The sequence below is a fragment of the Salmo salar genome, chromosome ssa13 (genome assembly GCF_905237065.1).
Source record: "Salmo salar chromosome ssa13, Ssal_v3.1, whole genome shotgun sequence".
NCBI lineage: Eukaryota > Metazoa > Chordata > Actinopteri > Salmoniformes > Salmonidae > Salmo > Salmo salar.
The window spans coordinates 91,771,318-91,789,978 of record NC_059454.1 but is presented as its reverse complement, the minus strand read 5'-3'; the positions used below and the strand labels follow the sequence as shown (position 1 = coordinate 91,789,978).

At 42.2% G+C, this 18,661-nt stretch overlaps 1 protein-coding gene across 1 annotated transcript; it reads right to left on the bottom strand.

The window, feature by feature from the left end:
• Positions 1–1,401: 1,401 nt before the first annotated feature.
• On the bottom strand, positions 1,402–18,465 carry LOC106568196 (proline dehydrogenase 1, mitochondrial-like). Its single transcript, XM_014138323.2, has 14 exons — positions 18,001–18,465; positions 17,362–17,570; positions 15,024–15,058; positions 12,539–12,688; positions 12,188–12,252; positions 11,940–12,056; positions 11,288–11,367; positions 11,087–11,168; positions 10,736–10,828; positions 8,416–8,562; positions 3,444–3,619; positions 3,087–3,185; positions 2,605–2,693; positions 1,402–2,188 (listed from the first exon to the last, which is right to left on the bottom strand). Exons 1-14 carry the CDS (start codon positions 18,343–18,345, stop codon positions 1,998–2,000), a joined length of 1,878 nt encoding a protein of 625 aa, XP_013993798.1. The 5' UTR covers positions 18,346–18,465; the 3' UTR covers positions 1,402–1,997.
• Positions 18,466–18,661: the final 196 nt, after the last annotated feature.

Sequence of the window (18,661 nt, the reverse complement as noted above, 5' to 3'; positions counted from 1 at the left end):
GAATTTCTTTCCTTCTTAATGCATTTCGAGCCAAAAAGTTGTGTTGTGACAAGGTAGGGCTGGTATACAGAAGATAGCCCTATTTGGTAAAATACCAAGTCCATATGGTAAAAGACGAAGTCTTTGCTCAAATAAGCAACGAGAAACGACAGTCCATCATTACTTTAAGACATGAAGGCCAGTCAATACAGAACATTTCAAGAACTTTGAATGTTTCTTCAAGTGCAGTAACTATCAAGTGCTATAATGAAACTGGCTCTCATGAGGACCGCCACAGGAAAGGAAAACCCAGTTAACTCTGGTCTGATGAGACCAAATTTGAGAATTTTGGTTCCAACCGCTGTCTTTATGAGATGCAGAGTAGATGAACGTTTGATCTCTGCATGTGTGGTTCCCACTGTGAAGCATGGAGGAGGAGGTGTGATGGTGCTTTGCTGGTGACACTGTCAGTGATTTATTTAGAATTCAAGGCAGACTTAACCAGCATGGCTACCACAGCATTCTGCAGCGATACGCCATCCCATCTGGTTTGCACTTAGTGGGACTATCATTTGTTTTTCAACAGGACAATGAGCCAACATACCTCCAGGCTGTGTAAGGAGAGTGATGGAGTGCTGGATCAGATGACCTGGCCTCCACAATCACCCAACCTCAACCCAAATGGAGATGGTTTGGATGAGTTGGACCGCAGAGTGAAGGAAAAGCAGCCAGCAAGTGTTCAGCATATGTGGGAACTCCTTCAAGACAGTTGGAAAAGCTTTCCAGCTGAAGCTGGTTGAGAGAATGCCAAGAGTGTGCAAAGCTGTCATCAAAGCAAAGGATGGCTATGTTGAAGAACCTAAAATATAAACCATTTTTTGGTTACTATATGATTCAATGTGTTATTTCATAGTTTTGATGTCTCCACTATTATTCTACAATGTAGAAAATTGTAAAAATTAAGAAAAACGTGTATCAAACTTTTGATTGGTACTCTATCAATTTACAAGAAAATATATCGTGGATTGGAAATGATGCAGACATTTACAATGATGGAAGCCACAACCTGCAATATTAAAGCTGATCCACCCCCTTAACAAAAAAAGGGCTATTTTCATAAAAATAACATTTTGATAAACTTTAACTAATTATCAGCAACACACATTGCATAGCTCAAGAATAAAACTGACATACACAGTGCTTTTCTCGTTGACATGATTTGTAAAATAAGACAGTAATATCATCCTCCTGTACGACCTTGTGTACATCAGTTTTATATATTTCTATTTAAATAATGAAAATATTGGTTTTAAAATCAGCAAAGCTAGAACCCTGTACAAAGTGTTTACAAATGGCCAATCATCCACTGTTCAGTAAAACATAGATATAAAGGACAACTTTAAACATTACATGCTAACAAACAAGGGTTTCAAAGCAGTTTAATGAAATGATAAATAACTAAATCTTTACAAAACATACCGTTCCTGAACATGGAGGGAACAAAGACACTGGACACATTAAATAGGAGCCATAATAAATTCAGAAAAATCCTGACGACAACTAGTTATATTGATATGACTCTATAAGCAGTGTTAACAAATCAAACAGTTTCCATGCTAGCTTAAGAATAAAGCTCAACTTTAAAAATGGCCAATAAGCCACTGAATAAGCTGCTAAACCACAGTGGATAAGATATTCTTATATAAAATAAGGACACCTTTGGCAGCAATAGATCAAAAGGCAGAGCCAGTCAGAGGGCCTTTTGGTATTAGGAGAGTATCTTAGTTCTAGACAAGCCTACCTACAGTACATTCTAAAGCCATGGGGGTGAATGCTAACGTCCACTTCAGTCAATGTTTCACTTTAGGCTCCCATTGACATCAGAGCATGACTAAGTGAAAATTCAACTTAAGTGGAAGTTAGTATTCACCCCATTGTGCGCAGGGCAGGTTTGGTTAAGACATTGGAATGTATTACAGGGGCAGAGTGCTGGTGTGCCAGACAGTCAGTCAGCTCAGTTAGTACACAGGCTTGTAGAGGATCTGTCCATTGAGCAGCCTGCGTTTGAGTTCCTTCCACAGCAGGCTGCGCTCCCTCTGGGATCCCTTCATGAAGCCCCTGTTCTCCAGGGCACGGCGAGACAGGTAGGGGATGACCTCGTTGACTGGGCCGTAGGGGACGTATTTGTACACTGGGAATCCAGCCTGGCCTGTTCTCAGACACAGAGAGAGTGGGAGATGTTATGTGACTGGAGAAGCAACAACCACTGGCAATGTGTTTCACACAAGCACAGAAAAACATTGGAACCTAATTACATGTACAGGTATGGAAGGTATTTTTGTCTAAAAGTTAGTCTCTAAACTAATTTTCTAAATAAATAAAAAGCTAAATTATATAATAACAAAATGTGTAAGAACTGTGTGAACCCCTATTGATCTACACACTAAAGATAGCTATGGTATGGTATCAGGTGACTGATGACGGAGTGAGACCCTGAGGTTGTTGTTTGTTTCGCACAAGATTTCTGACCAAAATGACAATCAATAAATCTTGAACTCCAATAAACCCATTATTATTATTATGCAACACCTATCTACAGTTCTGAAGGTGTTGAGATTACAGTACCTAGTGGGAAGCTGATCTGGTCACACATTCCGAGCAGCTGTCCAAAATAGACCTTGTTCTCAGTGGGTGACAGACCCATCTGGTTCATCCTGCAGAGACAACACAGACGGAATGTAAATATTTAAAAAAACATAACACTGTGCAAAAATAAACATCACTGATGTATGCATTTACGTTTTAGTCATTTAGCAGACAATCTTATCCAGAGCGACTTACAGGAGCAATTAGGGTTAAGTGCCTTGCTCAAGGGTACAGAAAGATTTTTTACCTAGTCGACTCGGGGATTCGAACCAGTGACCTTTCGGTTACTGGCCGAACGCTCTTAACCACTTGCTACATGCCCATTGATAGAATACATTTGGTTTCTGTGAAGTGGTTTTACTACTGGTTTGGTGCTTTGTGGTGCAAAATGTCTGTAGAAAAAGTCTAGTAACTAGTCTAACCACCTCTTGATTTGAATAAAGCCCAGAGGCTGGTCTTACTTCTCCAGAGTGAATTTCACAGTGTCCTCGTTGTGTGACGCCACCATGACATTAGCCTTCCTGTTGTGGTCGATCTCTTCCAACACAAACTCTAAACATCTTTGGAGAATCAAGGAAAGACAAGGAACTTTGGCTATTCCATTCAGCTGATATGATAACTTCATCACATAATGCATCCAAATTCAACTATGTAAATACCAATTTTCTAAAGTCACGCATTACACCAATGGGGGTAGGGTGAAGATGATCTTAGGTCAGTTTTGTATTTTCCACACGAATGGATTGGGGGTCGGGGAAGCTGATCCTAGATCTGTACCTAGGGGAAACTACACCCCAAAGCACAGAAGGGGGTCTTACTTGTGGTACATTCGGTTGGTGGCCTCGTAGTCTGGGTTAATGGGGTCTTCGTAGCCGATCTCCTCCGCCCTGCTCCTCTCCTGGTACATGTAGGCCCCGCGGACCAGCTTGGCCCCAAAGTACCAACCTTCACGCCGGGACAGCTCCACGTCCACAGACACATTGTCATAGGCTTCCTTTACAGGTAGTAAAGGGTAACACAATTATATAACGCTGTGGTTAACACCACAAATCTTGACATTTATGAACCAGGCTGTCCATAACACCTGTTACAAAGGGTAGATAAGTAACACAATCGTGTTTAAATAGTTTCATTTCAGGTTTATGTCAAAAAACAAACATGGCTATGGAAGGTTTATAAACTAGGTTGGGCTTTTATGAGTCAAATATGGGAGGCTTACAAAACCTGTTTCACTCTAAGCGTATGACAAGTCTATACATAACAGGGATCCTCCCTACAAACATATATGAGATAGTACATGTAGTCCCAATAACAAGTCCCAAGCTCTACACACAAATCAAATCACATTTTATTGGTCACATACACATGGTTAGCAGATGTTATTGCGAGTGTAGCGAAATGCTTATACTTCTACAGTGGGGGAAAAAAGTATTTGATCCCCTGCTGATTTTGTACGTTTGCCCACTTACAAAGAAATGATCAGTCTATAATTTTAATGGTAGGTTTATATGAACAGTGAGAGACAGAATAACAACAACAAAAATCCAGAAAAACGCTTGTCAAAAATGTTATAAATTGATTTGCATTTTAATGAGGGAAATAAGTATTTGACCCCTCTGCAAAACATGACTTAGTACTTGGTGGCAAAACCCTTGTTGGCAATCACAGAGGTCAGACGTTTCTTGTAGTTGTCCACCAAGTTTGCACACATCTCAGGAGGGATTTTGTCCCACTCCTCTTTGCAGATCTTCTCCAAGTCATTAAGGTTTCGAGGCTGACGTTTGGCAACTCGAACCTTCAGCTCCCTCCACAGATTGTCTATGGGATTAAGGTCTGGAGACTGGCTAGGCCACTCCAAAACCTTAATGTGCTTCTTCTTGAGCCACTCCTTTGTTGCCTTGGCCGTGTGTTTTGGGTCATTGTCATGCTGGAATACCCATCCACGACCCATTTTCAATGCCCTGGCTGAGGGAAGGAGGTTCTCACCCAAGATTTGACAGTACATGGCCCCGTCAAATGATGCGGTGAAGTTGTCCTGTCCCCTTAGCAGAAAAACACCCCCAAAGCATAATGTTTCCACCTCCATGTTTGACAGTGGAGATGGTGTTCTTGGGGTCATAGGCAGCATTCCTCCTCCTCCAAACACGGCGAGTTGAGTTGATGCCAAAGAGCTCCATTTCGGTCTCATCTGACCACAACATTTTCACCAGTTGTCCTCTGAATTATTCAGATGTTCATTGGCAAACTTCAGACGGGCATGTATATGTATTCTTGAGCAGGGGGACCATGCGGGCGCTGCAGGATTTCAGTCCTTCATGGCGTAGTGTGTTACCAATTGTTTTCTTGGTGACTATGGTCCCAGCTGCCTTGAGATCACTGACAAGATCCTCCCGTGTAGTTCTGGGCTGAATCCTCAACGTTCTCATGCTCATTGCAACTCCACGAGGTGAGATCTTGCATGGAGCCCCAGGCCGAGGGATATTGACAGTTCTTTTGTGTTTCTTCCATTTGCGAATAATCGCACCAACTGTTGTCACCTTCTCACCAAGCTGCTTGGTGATGGTCTTGTAGCCCATTCCAGCCTTGTGTAGGTCTACAATCTTGTCCCTGACACCCTTGAAGAGCTCTTTGGTCTTGGCCATGGTGGAGAGTTTGGAATCTGATTGATTGATTGCTTCTGTGGACAGGTGTCTTTTATACAGGTAACAAGCTGCGGTTAGGAGCACACCCTTTAAGAGTGTGCTCCTAATCTCAGCTCGTTACCTGTATAAAAGACACCTGGGAGCCAGAAATCTTTCTGATTGAGAGGGGGTCAAATACTTATTTCCCTCATTAAAATGCAAATAAATTTATAACATTTTTGACATGCGTTTTTCTCAATATTTTTGCTGTTATTCTGTCTCTCACTGTTCAAATAAACCTACCATTAAAATATAGACTGATAATTTCTTTGTCAGTGGGCAAACGTACAAAATCAGCAGGGGATCAAATACTTTTTTCCCCCACTGTAGATCCGACAGTGCAGCAGTATCTAACAGGTAATATCTAACAATTCCACAACAAAACCTAATACACACAATCTAGTAAAGGAATGAGAATATATAAGTATAAAATATATGGATGAGCAGTGACAGAGCGACTAAGATGCAATAGATAGGGAAGGATACAGTATACACATATGAGATGAGTAATGTGAGATATGAAAACATTCTTAAAGTGGCATTATTAAGTGACTACCGTAAATTCCGGACTATAAGCCGCAACTTTTTTCCCACGCTTTGAACATCGCGGCTTAAACAATGACGCGGCTAATATATGGATTTTTCCCGCTTTCAATTTTTTTATTCCAAAAAAACACATTCTGTGACGTGCTCAGTTTGTTCTGTGATGTGCTCAGTTTTTTGGCGGCATGAAGCTTTCATAAGGCCAATGAAATTCCTGAACGGGTTAAGGTCAAACAACTTTTTTGTTTACTGTTTAGATTAAATCGAGCGCTCTCAAACTTCCCATCATTCTGATTACGGTAGTCATTTTGTCACCCTCATTATGGCAAAGACACGGATAAATGCATATGATGCAGCTTTCAAGTTGAAGGCGATTGATCAGGCTGTTGGAAAAGGAAATAGAGCTGCTGCACGGGAGCTTGGTCTTAATGAGTCGATGATAAGACGTTGGAAACAGCAGCGTGAGGAATTGACTCAGTGCAAAAAAGACAACTAAAGCTTACTGCTAATTTTTTATTTTTGTTACAAGCCGTGTTTCGTTAAAGCCTATTTATTTTTGTTACAAGCCGTGTTTCGTTAAAGCCTGTGTAAATTTCAATTGTTTCAATGTACCGGTAGGCACCTGCGGCTTATAGACATGTGCGGCTTATTTATGTTCAAAATAAAAAAAAATGTTTTAATTCAGTGGGTGCGGCTTATATTCAGGTGCGCTTAATAGTCAGGAAATTACGGTAGTGTTCCATTTATTAAAGTGGCCAATGATATCAAGTCTGTAGGTAGGCAGCCGCCTCTCTGGTTATTGTCTTTTATGATCTTTTTTGCCTTCCTGTGACATCGGATGTTGTAGGTGTCCTGGAGGGAAGGAATTTGCCCCCAGTGATGGATTGTGCAGACCGCGCCACCATTTGGAGAGCCCTGCGGTTGTGGGCAGTGCATTTGCGCTATTGCGCCTTCTTCACCACACTGTCTGTGTGCATGGACGATTTAATTTTGTCGGTGATATGTACACCGAGGAACTTAACTTTCCACCTTCACGCCGGGACAGCTGTCCTGTCGACGTGGATATGGGGGTGCTCCCTTTGCTGTTTCCTGAAGTCCACGATCATGACTTTTGTTTGCTGACATTGAGTGAGAGGTTATTCTCCTGACACCACACTCCGAGGGCCCTCACCTTCTCACAGTAGGCTGTCTTGTCATTGTTGGTAATCAAGCCTACCACTGTAGTGTCGTCTGCAAACTTGATCATTGAGTTGGAGATGTGCATGGCTACGCAGTCATGGGTGAACAGGGAGTACAGGAGGGGGCTGAGCATGCACCCCTGTGGGGCCCCAGTGTTGTGGATCACCTTCACCACCTGGGGGCGTCCCGTCAGGAAGTCCAGGACCCAGTTGCACAGAGCAGGGTCGAGACCCAGGGTCTCAAGCTTAATGATGAGTTTGGAGGTACTGAATGCTGAGCTGTATTCAATGAACAGCATTCTTACATAGGTATTCCTCTTGTCTAGATGGGATAGAGCAGTGTGCAGTGTGATGGCGATTGCATCGTCTGTGGACATATTGGGGCGGTAAGCAAATTGGAGTGGGTCTAGGGAGTCAGGTAGGGTGGAGGTGATATGATCCTTGACTAGTCTCTCAAAGCACTTCATGATGACAGAAGTGAGTGCTACGGGGCAATAGTCATTTAGTTCAGTTACCGTAGCTTTCTTGGGAACAGGAACAATGGTGGCCATCTGGGAAAGGGGCAGCACGAATAAGGGGTCAATATATTAATGTAGATGAAGCATGTGGGGACAGCAGACTGGGATAGGGATTGATTGAATATGTCCGTAAACACACCAGCCAGCTGGTCAGCGCATGCTCTGAGGACACGGCTAGGGATGCGGTCTGGACCGGCAGCCCTGTGAGGGTTAACACGTTTAAATGTTTTACTCACGTCGGCCACGGCCGTGTCGGTGGCACCGTATTGTCCTCAAAGCGCGCAAAGAAGTTGTTTAATTTGTCTGGGATCAAGACTTCGATGTCAACGATGGGGCTGGTTTGACTGATTGTCCGTCAACCCTGCCACATACGTCTTGTGTTTGAGCCGTTGAATTGCGGCTCCACTTTGTCTCTATACTGACGCTTTGCTTGTTTGATCACCTTACGGAGGGGATAACTACACTTTGTATTGGGTCATGTTTCCAGTCACATTGCCATGATTAAATGCGGTGATACGTGCTTTCAGTTTTGCGCGAATGCTGCCATCAATCCACGGTTTCTGGTTAGGGAAGGTTTTTATAGTCACAGTGGGTACAACATCTCCTATACAGCGTATACGTCAATGTTATTGTCTGAGGCTACCCTGCAATCAATATGCTGATAGAATTTAGGTAGCCTTGTTCTCAGATTAGCTTTGTTAAAATCCCCAGCTACAATAAATGCAGCCTCAGGATATATGATTTCAAGTTTGCATAACGTCCAGTGAAGTTCCTTGATGGCTGTCTTGGTATCCGCTTGCGGGGGGGATATACACGGCTGTGACGATAACCGAGGAGAGTTTTCTTGGAAGATAATACGGTTGGCCTCACCTTAAGATAGCACTGGTAGGTGTTGAAGATGATGGGCTTCTCTCTGTTGAAGATCCTCTGCATCTCCAGGGTCAGTCTGCTGATGGCCGGCTGGAAGTACGTCTGCTCAGCATCCACCATCAGCCTCACCCCGTTCTCCACCGCATGCTGGGATAGAGGGAAGGACAAAAGCTTTTTGTTAACTTTTGTCAGTTAGCATCAACACCCGGTCAGCTCCAGAAAAGTGAGCAGAAAATGTTGTTGATCATCTGAAACCCTTCAGTGATCTTGCTCCTACCTAGGCTATAGAAATGTATGAGTCTAAGTCTTCTATTTAAGAGCATGTTAAATTTGACATTTTAGTCATTTAGCAGACTGTGCTTTCCAGAGCAACTTACAATTACTGCATTCATCTTAAGATAGCTAGGTGAGACAACACATATCACAGTCATAGCATGTTGAGGTCTTTGGCAATCTTGTGTTGCCATGTAGTCCACCCATGCTAATGCAATCTCAAGGGACCAAGGTATTACTTGTATCTATAGAGACTCACTTAAGAGCAACTAGACTTTGGATTCAACACGTCATAGTAGACTCTTGGTCCTGTTGGAGCAGTGCAACTTCAATTCAAACACAACCTTTCCCAAAAAATGATGACACACTGCTGTAGTAAATGAGAACATTTGTAATAAGAACAAACAAAACTATTGCCAAAAGGTTAATTTCCAATAAACTCCCATATGGCCTGCTCACTGAGGCAGGGCTGAGAGTAAGAGAAGATTCTTGCAAAATCTGATATATACTACATCCCATGATTCAATTAGAATATGAATATGTGAATATGTGGACAACGACAAATACCTAGGGGTCTGGCTAGACTGTAAACTCTCCTTCCGGACACATTAACTTCATTAGGGTAGGGGGCACTATTTTCATCGCTGGATGAAAAGCATGCCCAAAGTAATCTGCCTGCTACTCAGGCCCAGAAGCTAGGATATGCAAATAATTGGTAGATTTGGATAGAAAACACTTCAAATAATGTCTGTGAGTATAACAGAACTGATATGGCAGGCGAAAACCTGAGAAAAATCCATCCAGGAAATGGGATTCTTTAATTTTTGTAGTTTTCTATTGAATGCCATTACAGTATCCATTGACTTAGGACTCAAATTGCAAATCTTGGGTGAGAACCTCCTTCCCTCAGCCAGGGCATTGAAAATGGGTCGTAGATGGGTATTCCAGCATGACAATGACCCAAAACACACGGCCAAGGCAACAAAGGAGTGGCTCAAGAAGAAGCACATTAAGCATCTCCAATCCAAAATAAAATCTAGAATCGACTTCCTATTTCGCAACAAAGCCTCCTTCACTCATGCTGCCAAACATACCCTCGTAAAAATGACTATTTTACCGATCCTCGACTTCGGAGATGTCATTTACAAAATTGCCTCCAACACTCTACTCAGCAAACTGGATGCAGGCTATCACAGTGCCATCCGTTTTGTCACCAAAGCCCCATATACCACCTACCACTACGACCTGTATGTTCTCGTCGGCTGGCCCTCGCTACATATTCGTCGCCAAACCACTGGCTCCAGGTCATCTATAAGCCTTTGCTAGATAAAGCGCCGCCTTATCTCAGCTCACTGGTCACCATAGCAACACCCACCCATAGCACGAGCTCCAGCAGGTATTGGTCATCCCCAAAGCCAACACTTCCTCTGGCCGCCTTTCCTTCCAGTTCTCTGCTGCCAATGACTGGAACGAATTGCAAAAATCGCTGAAGTTGGAGACATATCTCACTCACTAACTTTAAGCATCAGCTATCTGAGCAGCTTACCAATCGCTGCAGCTGTACACAGCCCATCTGTAAATAGCACATCCAACCACCTACCTCATCACCATATTGTTTTTATTTATTTTTGCTAATTTTGCACACCAGTATTTCTACTTGCACATCATCATCTGCACATCTATCACTCCAGTGTTAATTTGCTAAATTGTAATTACTTCGCTACTATGGCCTATTTATTGCCTTACCTCCTTACTCCATTTGCACACACTGTATATAGATTTTTCTATTGTGTTATTGACTGTACTTTTGTTTATCCCACGTGTAACTCTGTGTTGTTGTTTTTTGTCACTTTGCTTTGCTTTATCTTGGCCAGGTTGCAGTTGTAAATGAGAACTTGTTCTCAACTGGCCTACCTGGTTAAATAAAGGTGAAATTATTTTTTTAAATAAAAATGAATATGTGAATAGCTGGGTTAATATACTGTTGTTAAATTTTAAAGCCATGCTAGTTAACAGTGCCTATGTTGCACTCGAAATATCCCCCTACCTTGGCCAGAACATCCACTCTCTGCAGCATCCTCTTCATCTGTTTCTCCTCTTCAACAGTGAACTTCCTCAACAGAGGCTCCAGCTGACCAGTCTAGAAAATCAGAAGACACATTTCATTTAGAGTCAACCCTGACCTAAACTACAAAATGCATTTATGTATGTATGCATATACTGTATGTACACTGCATGGATGGATGGATTTGTGCAGGTACATAATGCACTTCATGAGTTTCTGTGTACAAACACATTCAGGTAGATATCCTACAGTACTATACCTGTATGTTAAATATTACAAGGATATGTCAATTTATGTGTGTGCGTGTGCATGTGTAATATGTGGCTAGCTCACCTCAACATTGGGAATGACAAGCAGGTTTGAGATCGATGTTCTGTCATTAATCAAGCTGTTCCAGTCCAGAAGGTCTATCGTTCTGGGGGACATGATGTAAATGACATATTCAAAGTCAAATCCAGTCCTGTACGCACATCCTATCTATTGAATAGTTGATTGTTTGTGTGCTCATGATGCATTCCAGGTTCAGCCTCTTACCCTGATGAGCCCAGTTTCTCTCCAGTAAACCAGTTCTCAATGTCATCTTTATTTCCAACCCCCAGCTTAGTCAAACTCTCCTGTAGCAAACAGAAGTACAGTATTATATAGAGCCATTATTGATGGAACTCCCATATCATATGCTCAAATGAACAGCAAACCTGGTTGAAAAAAATAGATAAAGCAACACCTAACAGCACTGACCTAACAGCATTAAAAATGTACAATATGTAGTTCTGTCCTTGAGCTGTTTTTGTCTTTTAATATTCTGTATTATGTCATGGTTCATGTTTTGTGTGAACCCCAGGAAGAGTAGCTGCTGCTTGCGCAACAGATAAATGGGGATCCTAATAAAAGACCAAAATAGGATTTTTTTTAATGAATATCAATAACTATTAATGATGAAACATTATAGATAGATCAAGGAAATTAGTATGAGGAAAAACAATTAATAAATGTTTCATCATTTTGGTATGGTGTTTTCACAGGTGTTTTTTTCTTAAAGGAACCATAAGGCTCTCACAGATATGAAATATGTTAGATCTAGGGAGTCTTCTTAGTAGCAGAGAGCCGGTTTGGGTGATTTTTAGCTGGGAAACTGCTTGAACTCGGTCACATCTCCACATTGAGTGTTGCTCTAGGTGACACGCACCTTCAGCTGTTCCAGTTCCAGTTTCTGCTCCAGTGCATCCATGCCAGACTTCCCCTGCTGTGCTGCCAGCAGGTTGAAGAACCTCCTCCATTTCACCAGCACCTCTGAGAACTGGAGCTGGAGAGGGGAGGAAACCGGTCATAACACCAACAAACAATCTAAAAAAGCTGCACTCTGTCACGATCACTACCAATGTTAAATCAAGGGCTAAAAGAGAGAGTCTAACAGACAGAGGGTGTCTAACTCACCAGGAACTGTGGGCGGCCCAGGGCAGTCATCTTAATGGCAGAAAATCCATCTACAGAGGCCCCCCCTGAGAGTCAGAGATACAACATAACATTTAGTGCAGCAATAACACAATTGATAAATGTATCATAATAATCATATCAAGCATAATGTGACGACCCTGGGTTTATAAGCGCGGAAATCGACTCTGCCGCTTGAGCATGCTTTTGCGGCACAGTCGATAGCGTGCCGGACTTCGGGTTTCAAGTTTACAGGCCCCTGCCTGTTTCATTACAATAATATAACATCTCCCAAAAAAAATTGGGGGGACAAACGTAATTCATTGAACTCACTGCATTTGATTGTGTTCTCACCTGAGGCTTTTATGCAGTTGAGGAAGGTCTCCATCTGGTTGTCACACTTGGCCTCATCAGCATAGAAGTATGTCCTGGCACTGACCACGCCCCCACGACGGTCCCCAAACTGACGGTGGGCCTTGTACTTCTTCTCACGGTGATCAACACCTAAAGTCAGAAAACAACATGAGACGTTGTCTAATGTAACAAGACTATCCTCTAGACTCGAGTATACCCACACAGAACACTGGGAGGGAAAGACAAGAGAAGCCTTCCCAAAGGAATGACCCTCACCACCATCACCTAAACAATCTAGATCTAAATTGGCATAGATACCTGGAGATCTGTTTTTCATAAAATGAACAATTGTGACAGCAGAATACTTCTACGTGTACCAAATATATTACACAGGCATGCGCCTCTTGGTAAGACAACACATCTGCAGACCAATATATATATATATACACATATAAAGTTTGGACACACCTGCTCACTCAAGGGTTTTTCTTAATTTTAACTATTTTCTACATTGTAGAATAATAGCGAAGACATCAACTAAGAAATAACACATATGGAATCATGTAGTAACCAAAAAAGTGTTATAAATATTTTGGGGATTTTTCTATTTGTTTACGTAGCCACCCTTTGCCTTGATGACAAAATTGCACACTCTTGGCATTCCCAAACCATCTCAATTGGGTTGAGGTCAGGTGATTGTGGAGGCCAGGTCATCTGATGCAGCAATCCATCACACTCCTTCTTGGTCAAATAGCTCTTACACAGCCTGGAGGTGTGTTGGGTCATTGTCCTGTTGAAAAACAAATGATAGTCCCAAACCAGATGGGATGGCATATCGCTGCAGAATGCTGTGGTAGCCATGCAGGTTAAGTGCGCCTTGAATTCTAAATAAACCACAGACAGTGACACCAGCGAAGCACCATCACACCTCCATCCTTCACGGTGGGAACCACATATGCGGAGATCATCCGTTCACCCACTATGTGTCTCACAAAGACACAGCGTTTGGAACCAAAAATCTAAAATTCGGACTAATCAGACCAAAGGACAGATTTCCACCAGCCTAATGTCCATTGCTCATGTTTCTTGTCCCAAGCAAGTCTCTTCTTCATATTGGTGTCCTTTAGTAGTGGTTTCTTTGCAGCAACTCGACCATGAAGGCCTGATTCACGCAGTCTCCTCTGAACAGTTGATGTTGAGATGTGTCTGTTACTTGAACTCTGTGAAGCATTTATTTGGGCTGCAATCTGAGGTGCAGTTAACTCTAATGAACTTATCCTCTGCAGCAGAGGTAACTCTGGGTCTTCCTTTCCTGTGGCGGTCCTCATAAGCGGCAGTTTCATCCTAACGCTTGATGGTTTTTGCGACTGTACTTGAAGAAACTTTCAAAGTTCTTGAAATTTTCCAGATTGACTGACCTTCATGTCTTAAAGTAATGATGGACTGTCGTTTCTCTTTGCTTATTTGAGCTGTTCTTGCATAATATGGATTTGGTATTTTACCAAATAGGGCTATATTCTGTATACTACCCCTACCTTGTCACAACACAATTGATTGGCTCAAATGCATTAAGGAAAGAAATTCCACAAATTAACTTTTAACAAGGCTCACCTGTTAATTGAAATGCATTCCAGGTGACTACCTTATGAAGCTGGTTGAGAGAATGCCAAGAGTGTGCAAAGCTGTCATCAAGGCAAAGAGTGGCTACTTTGAAGAACCTCAAATATAAAATATATTTTCATTTGTTTAACACTTTTTTGGTTAGTACATGATTCCATGTGTGTTATTTCATAGTTTTGTTGTCCTCACTATTATTCTACAATGTAGAAAACAGTACAAATAAAGAAAAGCCCTGGAATGAGTAGGTGTTTCCAAACCTTTGACTGGCGCAGGCACACGCACGCACACGCACGCACCCCTGGTGAGCACATTAAGTAATACTGTATACCCCAGTATGGTACAAAAACAGTATGAGTATGAAAATCTGGATACCAACCAACCCTACATACTTGCCCTCATTAACCCCTCCAGACTAAATCCAGATCGAACCTGCTCCCTCAACCATGCAGTCTCACGTAACAAACATCATGTAAGAGCTCTATATTAACCCTTAAATGACCGCTGGCATAGACCCAGAAAGTTAGCATTCAGGAACATTGCTGAACCGACAGATATTTTGGCAATGCGCCCCCACTGCTTCCACACGCACGGTTATGTGCCCCGTATGAAAGGGGTTCCGCCCCCCACCTCCACCAACCAGATGGCCTGATACTTTACATAAATGTTTCATTACTGATGTAACATTACTGTGGTCATGCTCCTGCGTTACAAAGAATTCTGTAGCTGGCACTGCAATAAATTATGAAGTGCATAAATAACCAATCAATTACAACAAAACTCACAATCATAACCAAATAAATTAATTGTAAATCAAACTGAAAACTCATTTTGAATTGTTAATCCGTTTCAGTCAACAAATACACACCTGGACTTTCTTTCTCAGCTTCAGACACACAGGCACTGAAAGAGAGGAAACATCGAAATAACATAACAATTGAGAGATACTTATATCAAGTGTTCAGGTGTTTAGTACCAAATAAGACATTGGAAATAATGTTGAAGTAAGTAGATGGGGTCCCAGTAATGAACTGGATTATGACTCATCATTTCATAAATCAAGGTCATGCACTAAAGATTATCACAATTTGTGGCAGCAGCCCCCCCAGAAGCTGTTAAAATCAGTTCCAGCTCAGCGTTTCACAACCACAGAGTGTGTGCCAGTATGTTGACTGTACTATAGATATATATATATATATATATATATAGTACGCACGACAGCGGGATTGGGGGGAGGGTGTTAACATTATGTAGAAGTGCAGATGTCCTGCTAGTTGATCTCTTGTGCCGTCGTGGACTTCTGATCACTGAGACTGTTGACTGTTTCAAAACCTCAGTGCATCCCACATACAGTAGCCTAGGTTAATCCAGAAAGATCCATTCCAGAACCGAACCTAATACAGAAGCTTGAATAACATGAAGGAAATTGATCTCTCATTAGCGCATTTCTGTATTTTTTTTTTATTACCCTTATTTTACCAGTTACGTTGACTGAGAACACATTCTCATTCACAGCAACAACCAGGGAAATAGTTACATTGGAGAGGAGGGGGGATGAATGAGCCAATTAAAAGCTGGGGATGATTAGCTGGCCATGATGGTTGGAGGGCCAGATTGGGAAGGACACCGGGGCTAACACCCCATACACTCACGACAAGCGCAATGGGATCTTCAGTGACCACAGAGAGCCAGGGCACCTGTTTAAGACAGAACCTTACACCGGGCAATGTCCCAAATCACAGCCCTGGGGAAATGGCATATTTTTTTAGACCAGAGAAAAGAGTGCCTTCTGCTGGCCCTACAACACCACCTCAAGCAGCATTTGGTCTCCCATCCAGGGACTGACCATGATGAACCCTGCTTAACTTCAGAGGCAAGCTAGCAGTGAGATACAGGGTGGTATGCTGCTGGCATCTTTCCGTGCTGTTGGTTGTTTCAGTGATTGCCATGGCTTAATGTTATCAAGGGGAACATATTTGCACAGGCTAACTGCACAATTTGCAAGAAAGTTTTAACATCAGTTAGTTGAGTCTAGAAGTATGAAAGTAATAGAATTCAGAAACTCATTTAAAGCATGTACTTTGCCAACCTTGATTAAAAAATAAAAGGTTGATTTCAACTCTGGTACACTCTCACAATGATTAATTCACAATGAGTCCTCTTCCTCTCTGGTACATCCAATTATTAACAAGAGAGAAGAGGATGTTGTGTGTTACTCCACCAATGTAGGCTGGCTCCAAAAGTCCTAATTAGTCTCATCTCCTGGTGTGGAGAGTTCCACAGAAATGAGGTAGGGTCAGACTGTTAGCAAGTTGGTCTTTAATGGTGTCACTAACCTTTTCACTATCATTCCCATCTACCACCCCACCCTCTTCATTATTCAGCCTATTAGTTCAGCTTGAATGTGTGCATAGTCAGGCTATAAGAAAATCCCTAACCAAACAAGGGAAGGCTGTTTCTCAAAACACATGAAAACATAACACGCCCTGGGCCTCTTTTGAAAGGGTGCATCAAGTAACAACAGGGCTGGCTTGTCACAATCCACCGCATGTGACTGCATTCTCAAAGGGACTGGAATAAACATGCTTCTTCAGCTAACAAATCAGGAGAGAGCCTCGAGGGGTATGTCTAAACTAACCAATTGTGGCCAGGTAGTGCTGGGAAATGTCAGATGCTGAAAGTGATGCATTGTTTACAATCCATTTGAGACCATGAAAAATGGGATGGGCATGTTTTATGCTGAGAAGTTGTAAACACAGGTTTTTATGAATATGAAACATAAGTAGGCCTGTGTGTTTTAGAGGGAGAGAGTGTGTTTGATAGGGGAGATACAGACATAACAGGGAGAGCAGAGCCTACAATCTGAGAAAAGTGCAACATATGGAACTGACCATATGACTTGTTCCCCAATAGTATTGGATCACCTAGTATTATTTTGACTGTAGCCTTTTGCCATAGGTCAATTGCAGAAAATGTTTACATTGTGACTACTGAGGTAAAAGTATAGGCATCTCACGCTATATCACATTGCTACAAATAATCAATGATTCATAATAAGTTATGAATCTATAAAATGTGAAAGCTTGTATTTGTAGTGTGTGGATACTGAAAGAGTGCTATATCCTCTATTAGAGTTACTGTAGCTGGGGTTGTGACTAATGAGATACAGACTACTACAGCAGACTAGGATGGCAGAGACGACTTACTCCATCTCCTTCTTCTCTGCCTCCTCCTGGGTCAGGTCCTCCTCCACACTGTAATCCAGGACTGACCCCACGCCAAAGGCCTGGTTCTTATGGATCAGAGGCTTGATTGAGTTGTGGTCCTCCCCGGCCACAAACTGTCCATAGAACGTCATCTTCATCAGCCTCTCAAACAACCACTGGCCAAATACCTTCTTGCTAAGGTCCATCAACTATGGACAGAGCAAATAAACAACTGAGTTAGACCCAAAACTCGCCAGTTAGAGTAGTGTTCCTTATAATTTGTTCTACCCAGGAGCTGATCTACGAAAACCACCACCTTCGACTTTCATTTCAGTCACAAGATTCAATACAAATGGTATGATAAGATAGTTTTGTTAACACCTGCCTCAGTCACAGCGGCTGTGCAGACAGTCAGCCAGGCTAATGATAATAGGCCTAAACTACTTGTGCACCTGGAAATGTTAGGCTGTGAAATTAATGTAAGCTGTTCTTCTGCAAGTATGTTGAATAATAGCCCTTTTGATAGTCAGAAATGTCCATTACGTTATCTGATATATGACAGTTAGCCTACTAACCACACCTGTAAAAACGAATCAAAGGAATGTAGCAAAAACAATCTCATCAAAATAATGTCCCTACCATCTTGTTCTTGTCAACGAGGAAGTCGAATGTGCAAAGCTTGAAGACCAACAGACTTCTAAGCAGCTCAATGTTATCTTTGCTTTTGTAAGCTTCATGAGTATTGTCAAAGTCGATTTCGATCTTCTGTGTTTGAGCATCGGTGGTATTTTTTGATTGGATGATGATGTCCGCTTGAACAGCTTTCACCACAGTGCACTCATCAACTTGCTTCTCTTTCCCTCCTTCAACCTCATCACCTTGCGTGGATGCGACCGTGGAGCGAAATCTCCCCTGAGACAAGCATATTCTCTTGATCTTGTCGGAACTTGACTTGACTAGAGCTGGTACTACTTTATTGAACATTTTTTTAAATGTTATTTACTTTAATTTTTAAATTAGTTAAAACTAGTTTTATTGCGTTTAAGGGCGCGTGGATCCACCACTTCTCGTTCCTGGCTAGACTGAAAGCCAGAATTAGTTGCTGCACAGCGTTTATAACCCAAGTTACGTATTTTAGTAGGCACGCCTACTCTGACGCATCTGGCAGGAACCCCGCGTCGTGAGGAAAGCCCACTTCAGTAAAACCCGTTTCCCCTTGCCCCCTCCCCAGTTCCCACCGTTGTTGTGTAAACAATTGTTGGCAAGGTGTGCTAGTGTGTTTGACTTAATGGTATCGCCT

Coding starts and splice junctions, on each gene's coding strand:
- LOC106568196 (XM_014138323.2), bottom strand. CDS start 18,345: ATGTTCAATAAAGTAGTACCAGCTCTAGTCAAGTCAAGTTCCGACAAG. Junction 3,620..8,415: donor CCTACCAGTGCTATCTTAAG/GTGAGGCCAACC, acceptor CTACCTGTAAAG/GAAGCCTATGACAATGTGTC. Junction 2,189..2,604: donor CCAGATCAGCTTCCCACTAG/GTACTGTAATCT, acceptor GTCTGAGAACAG/GCCAGGCTGGATTCCCAGTG.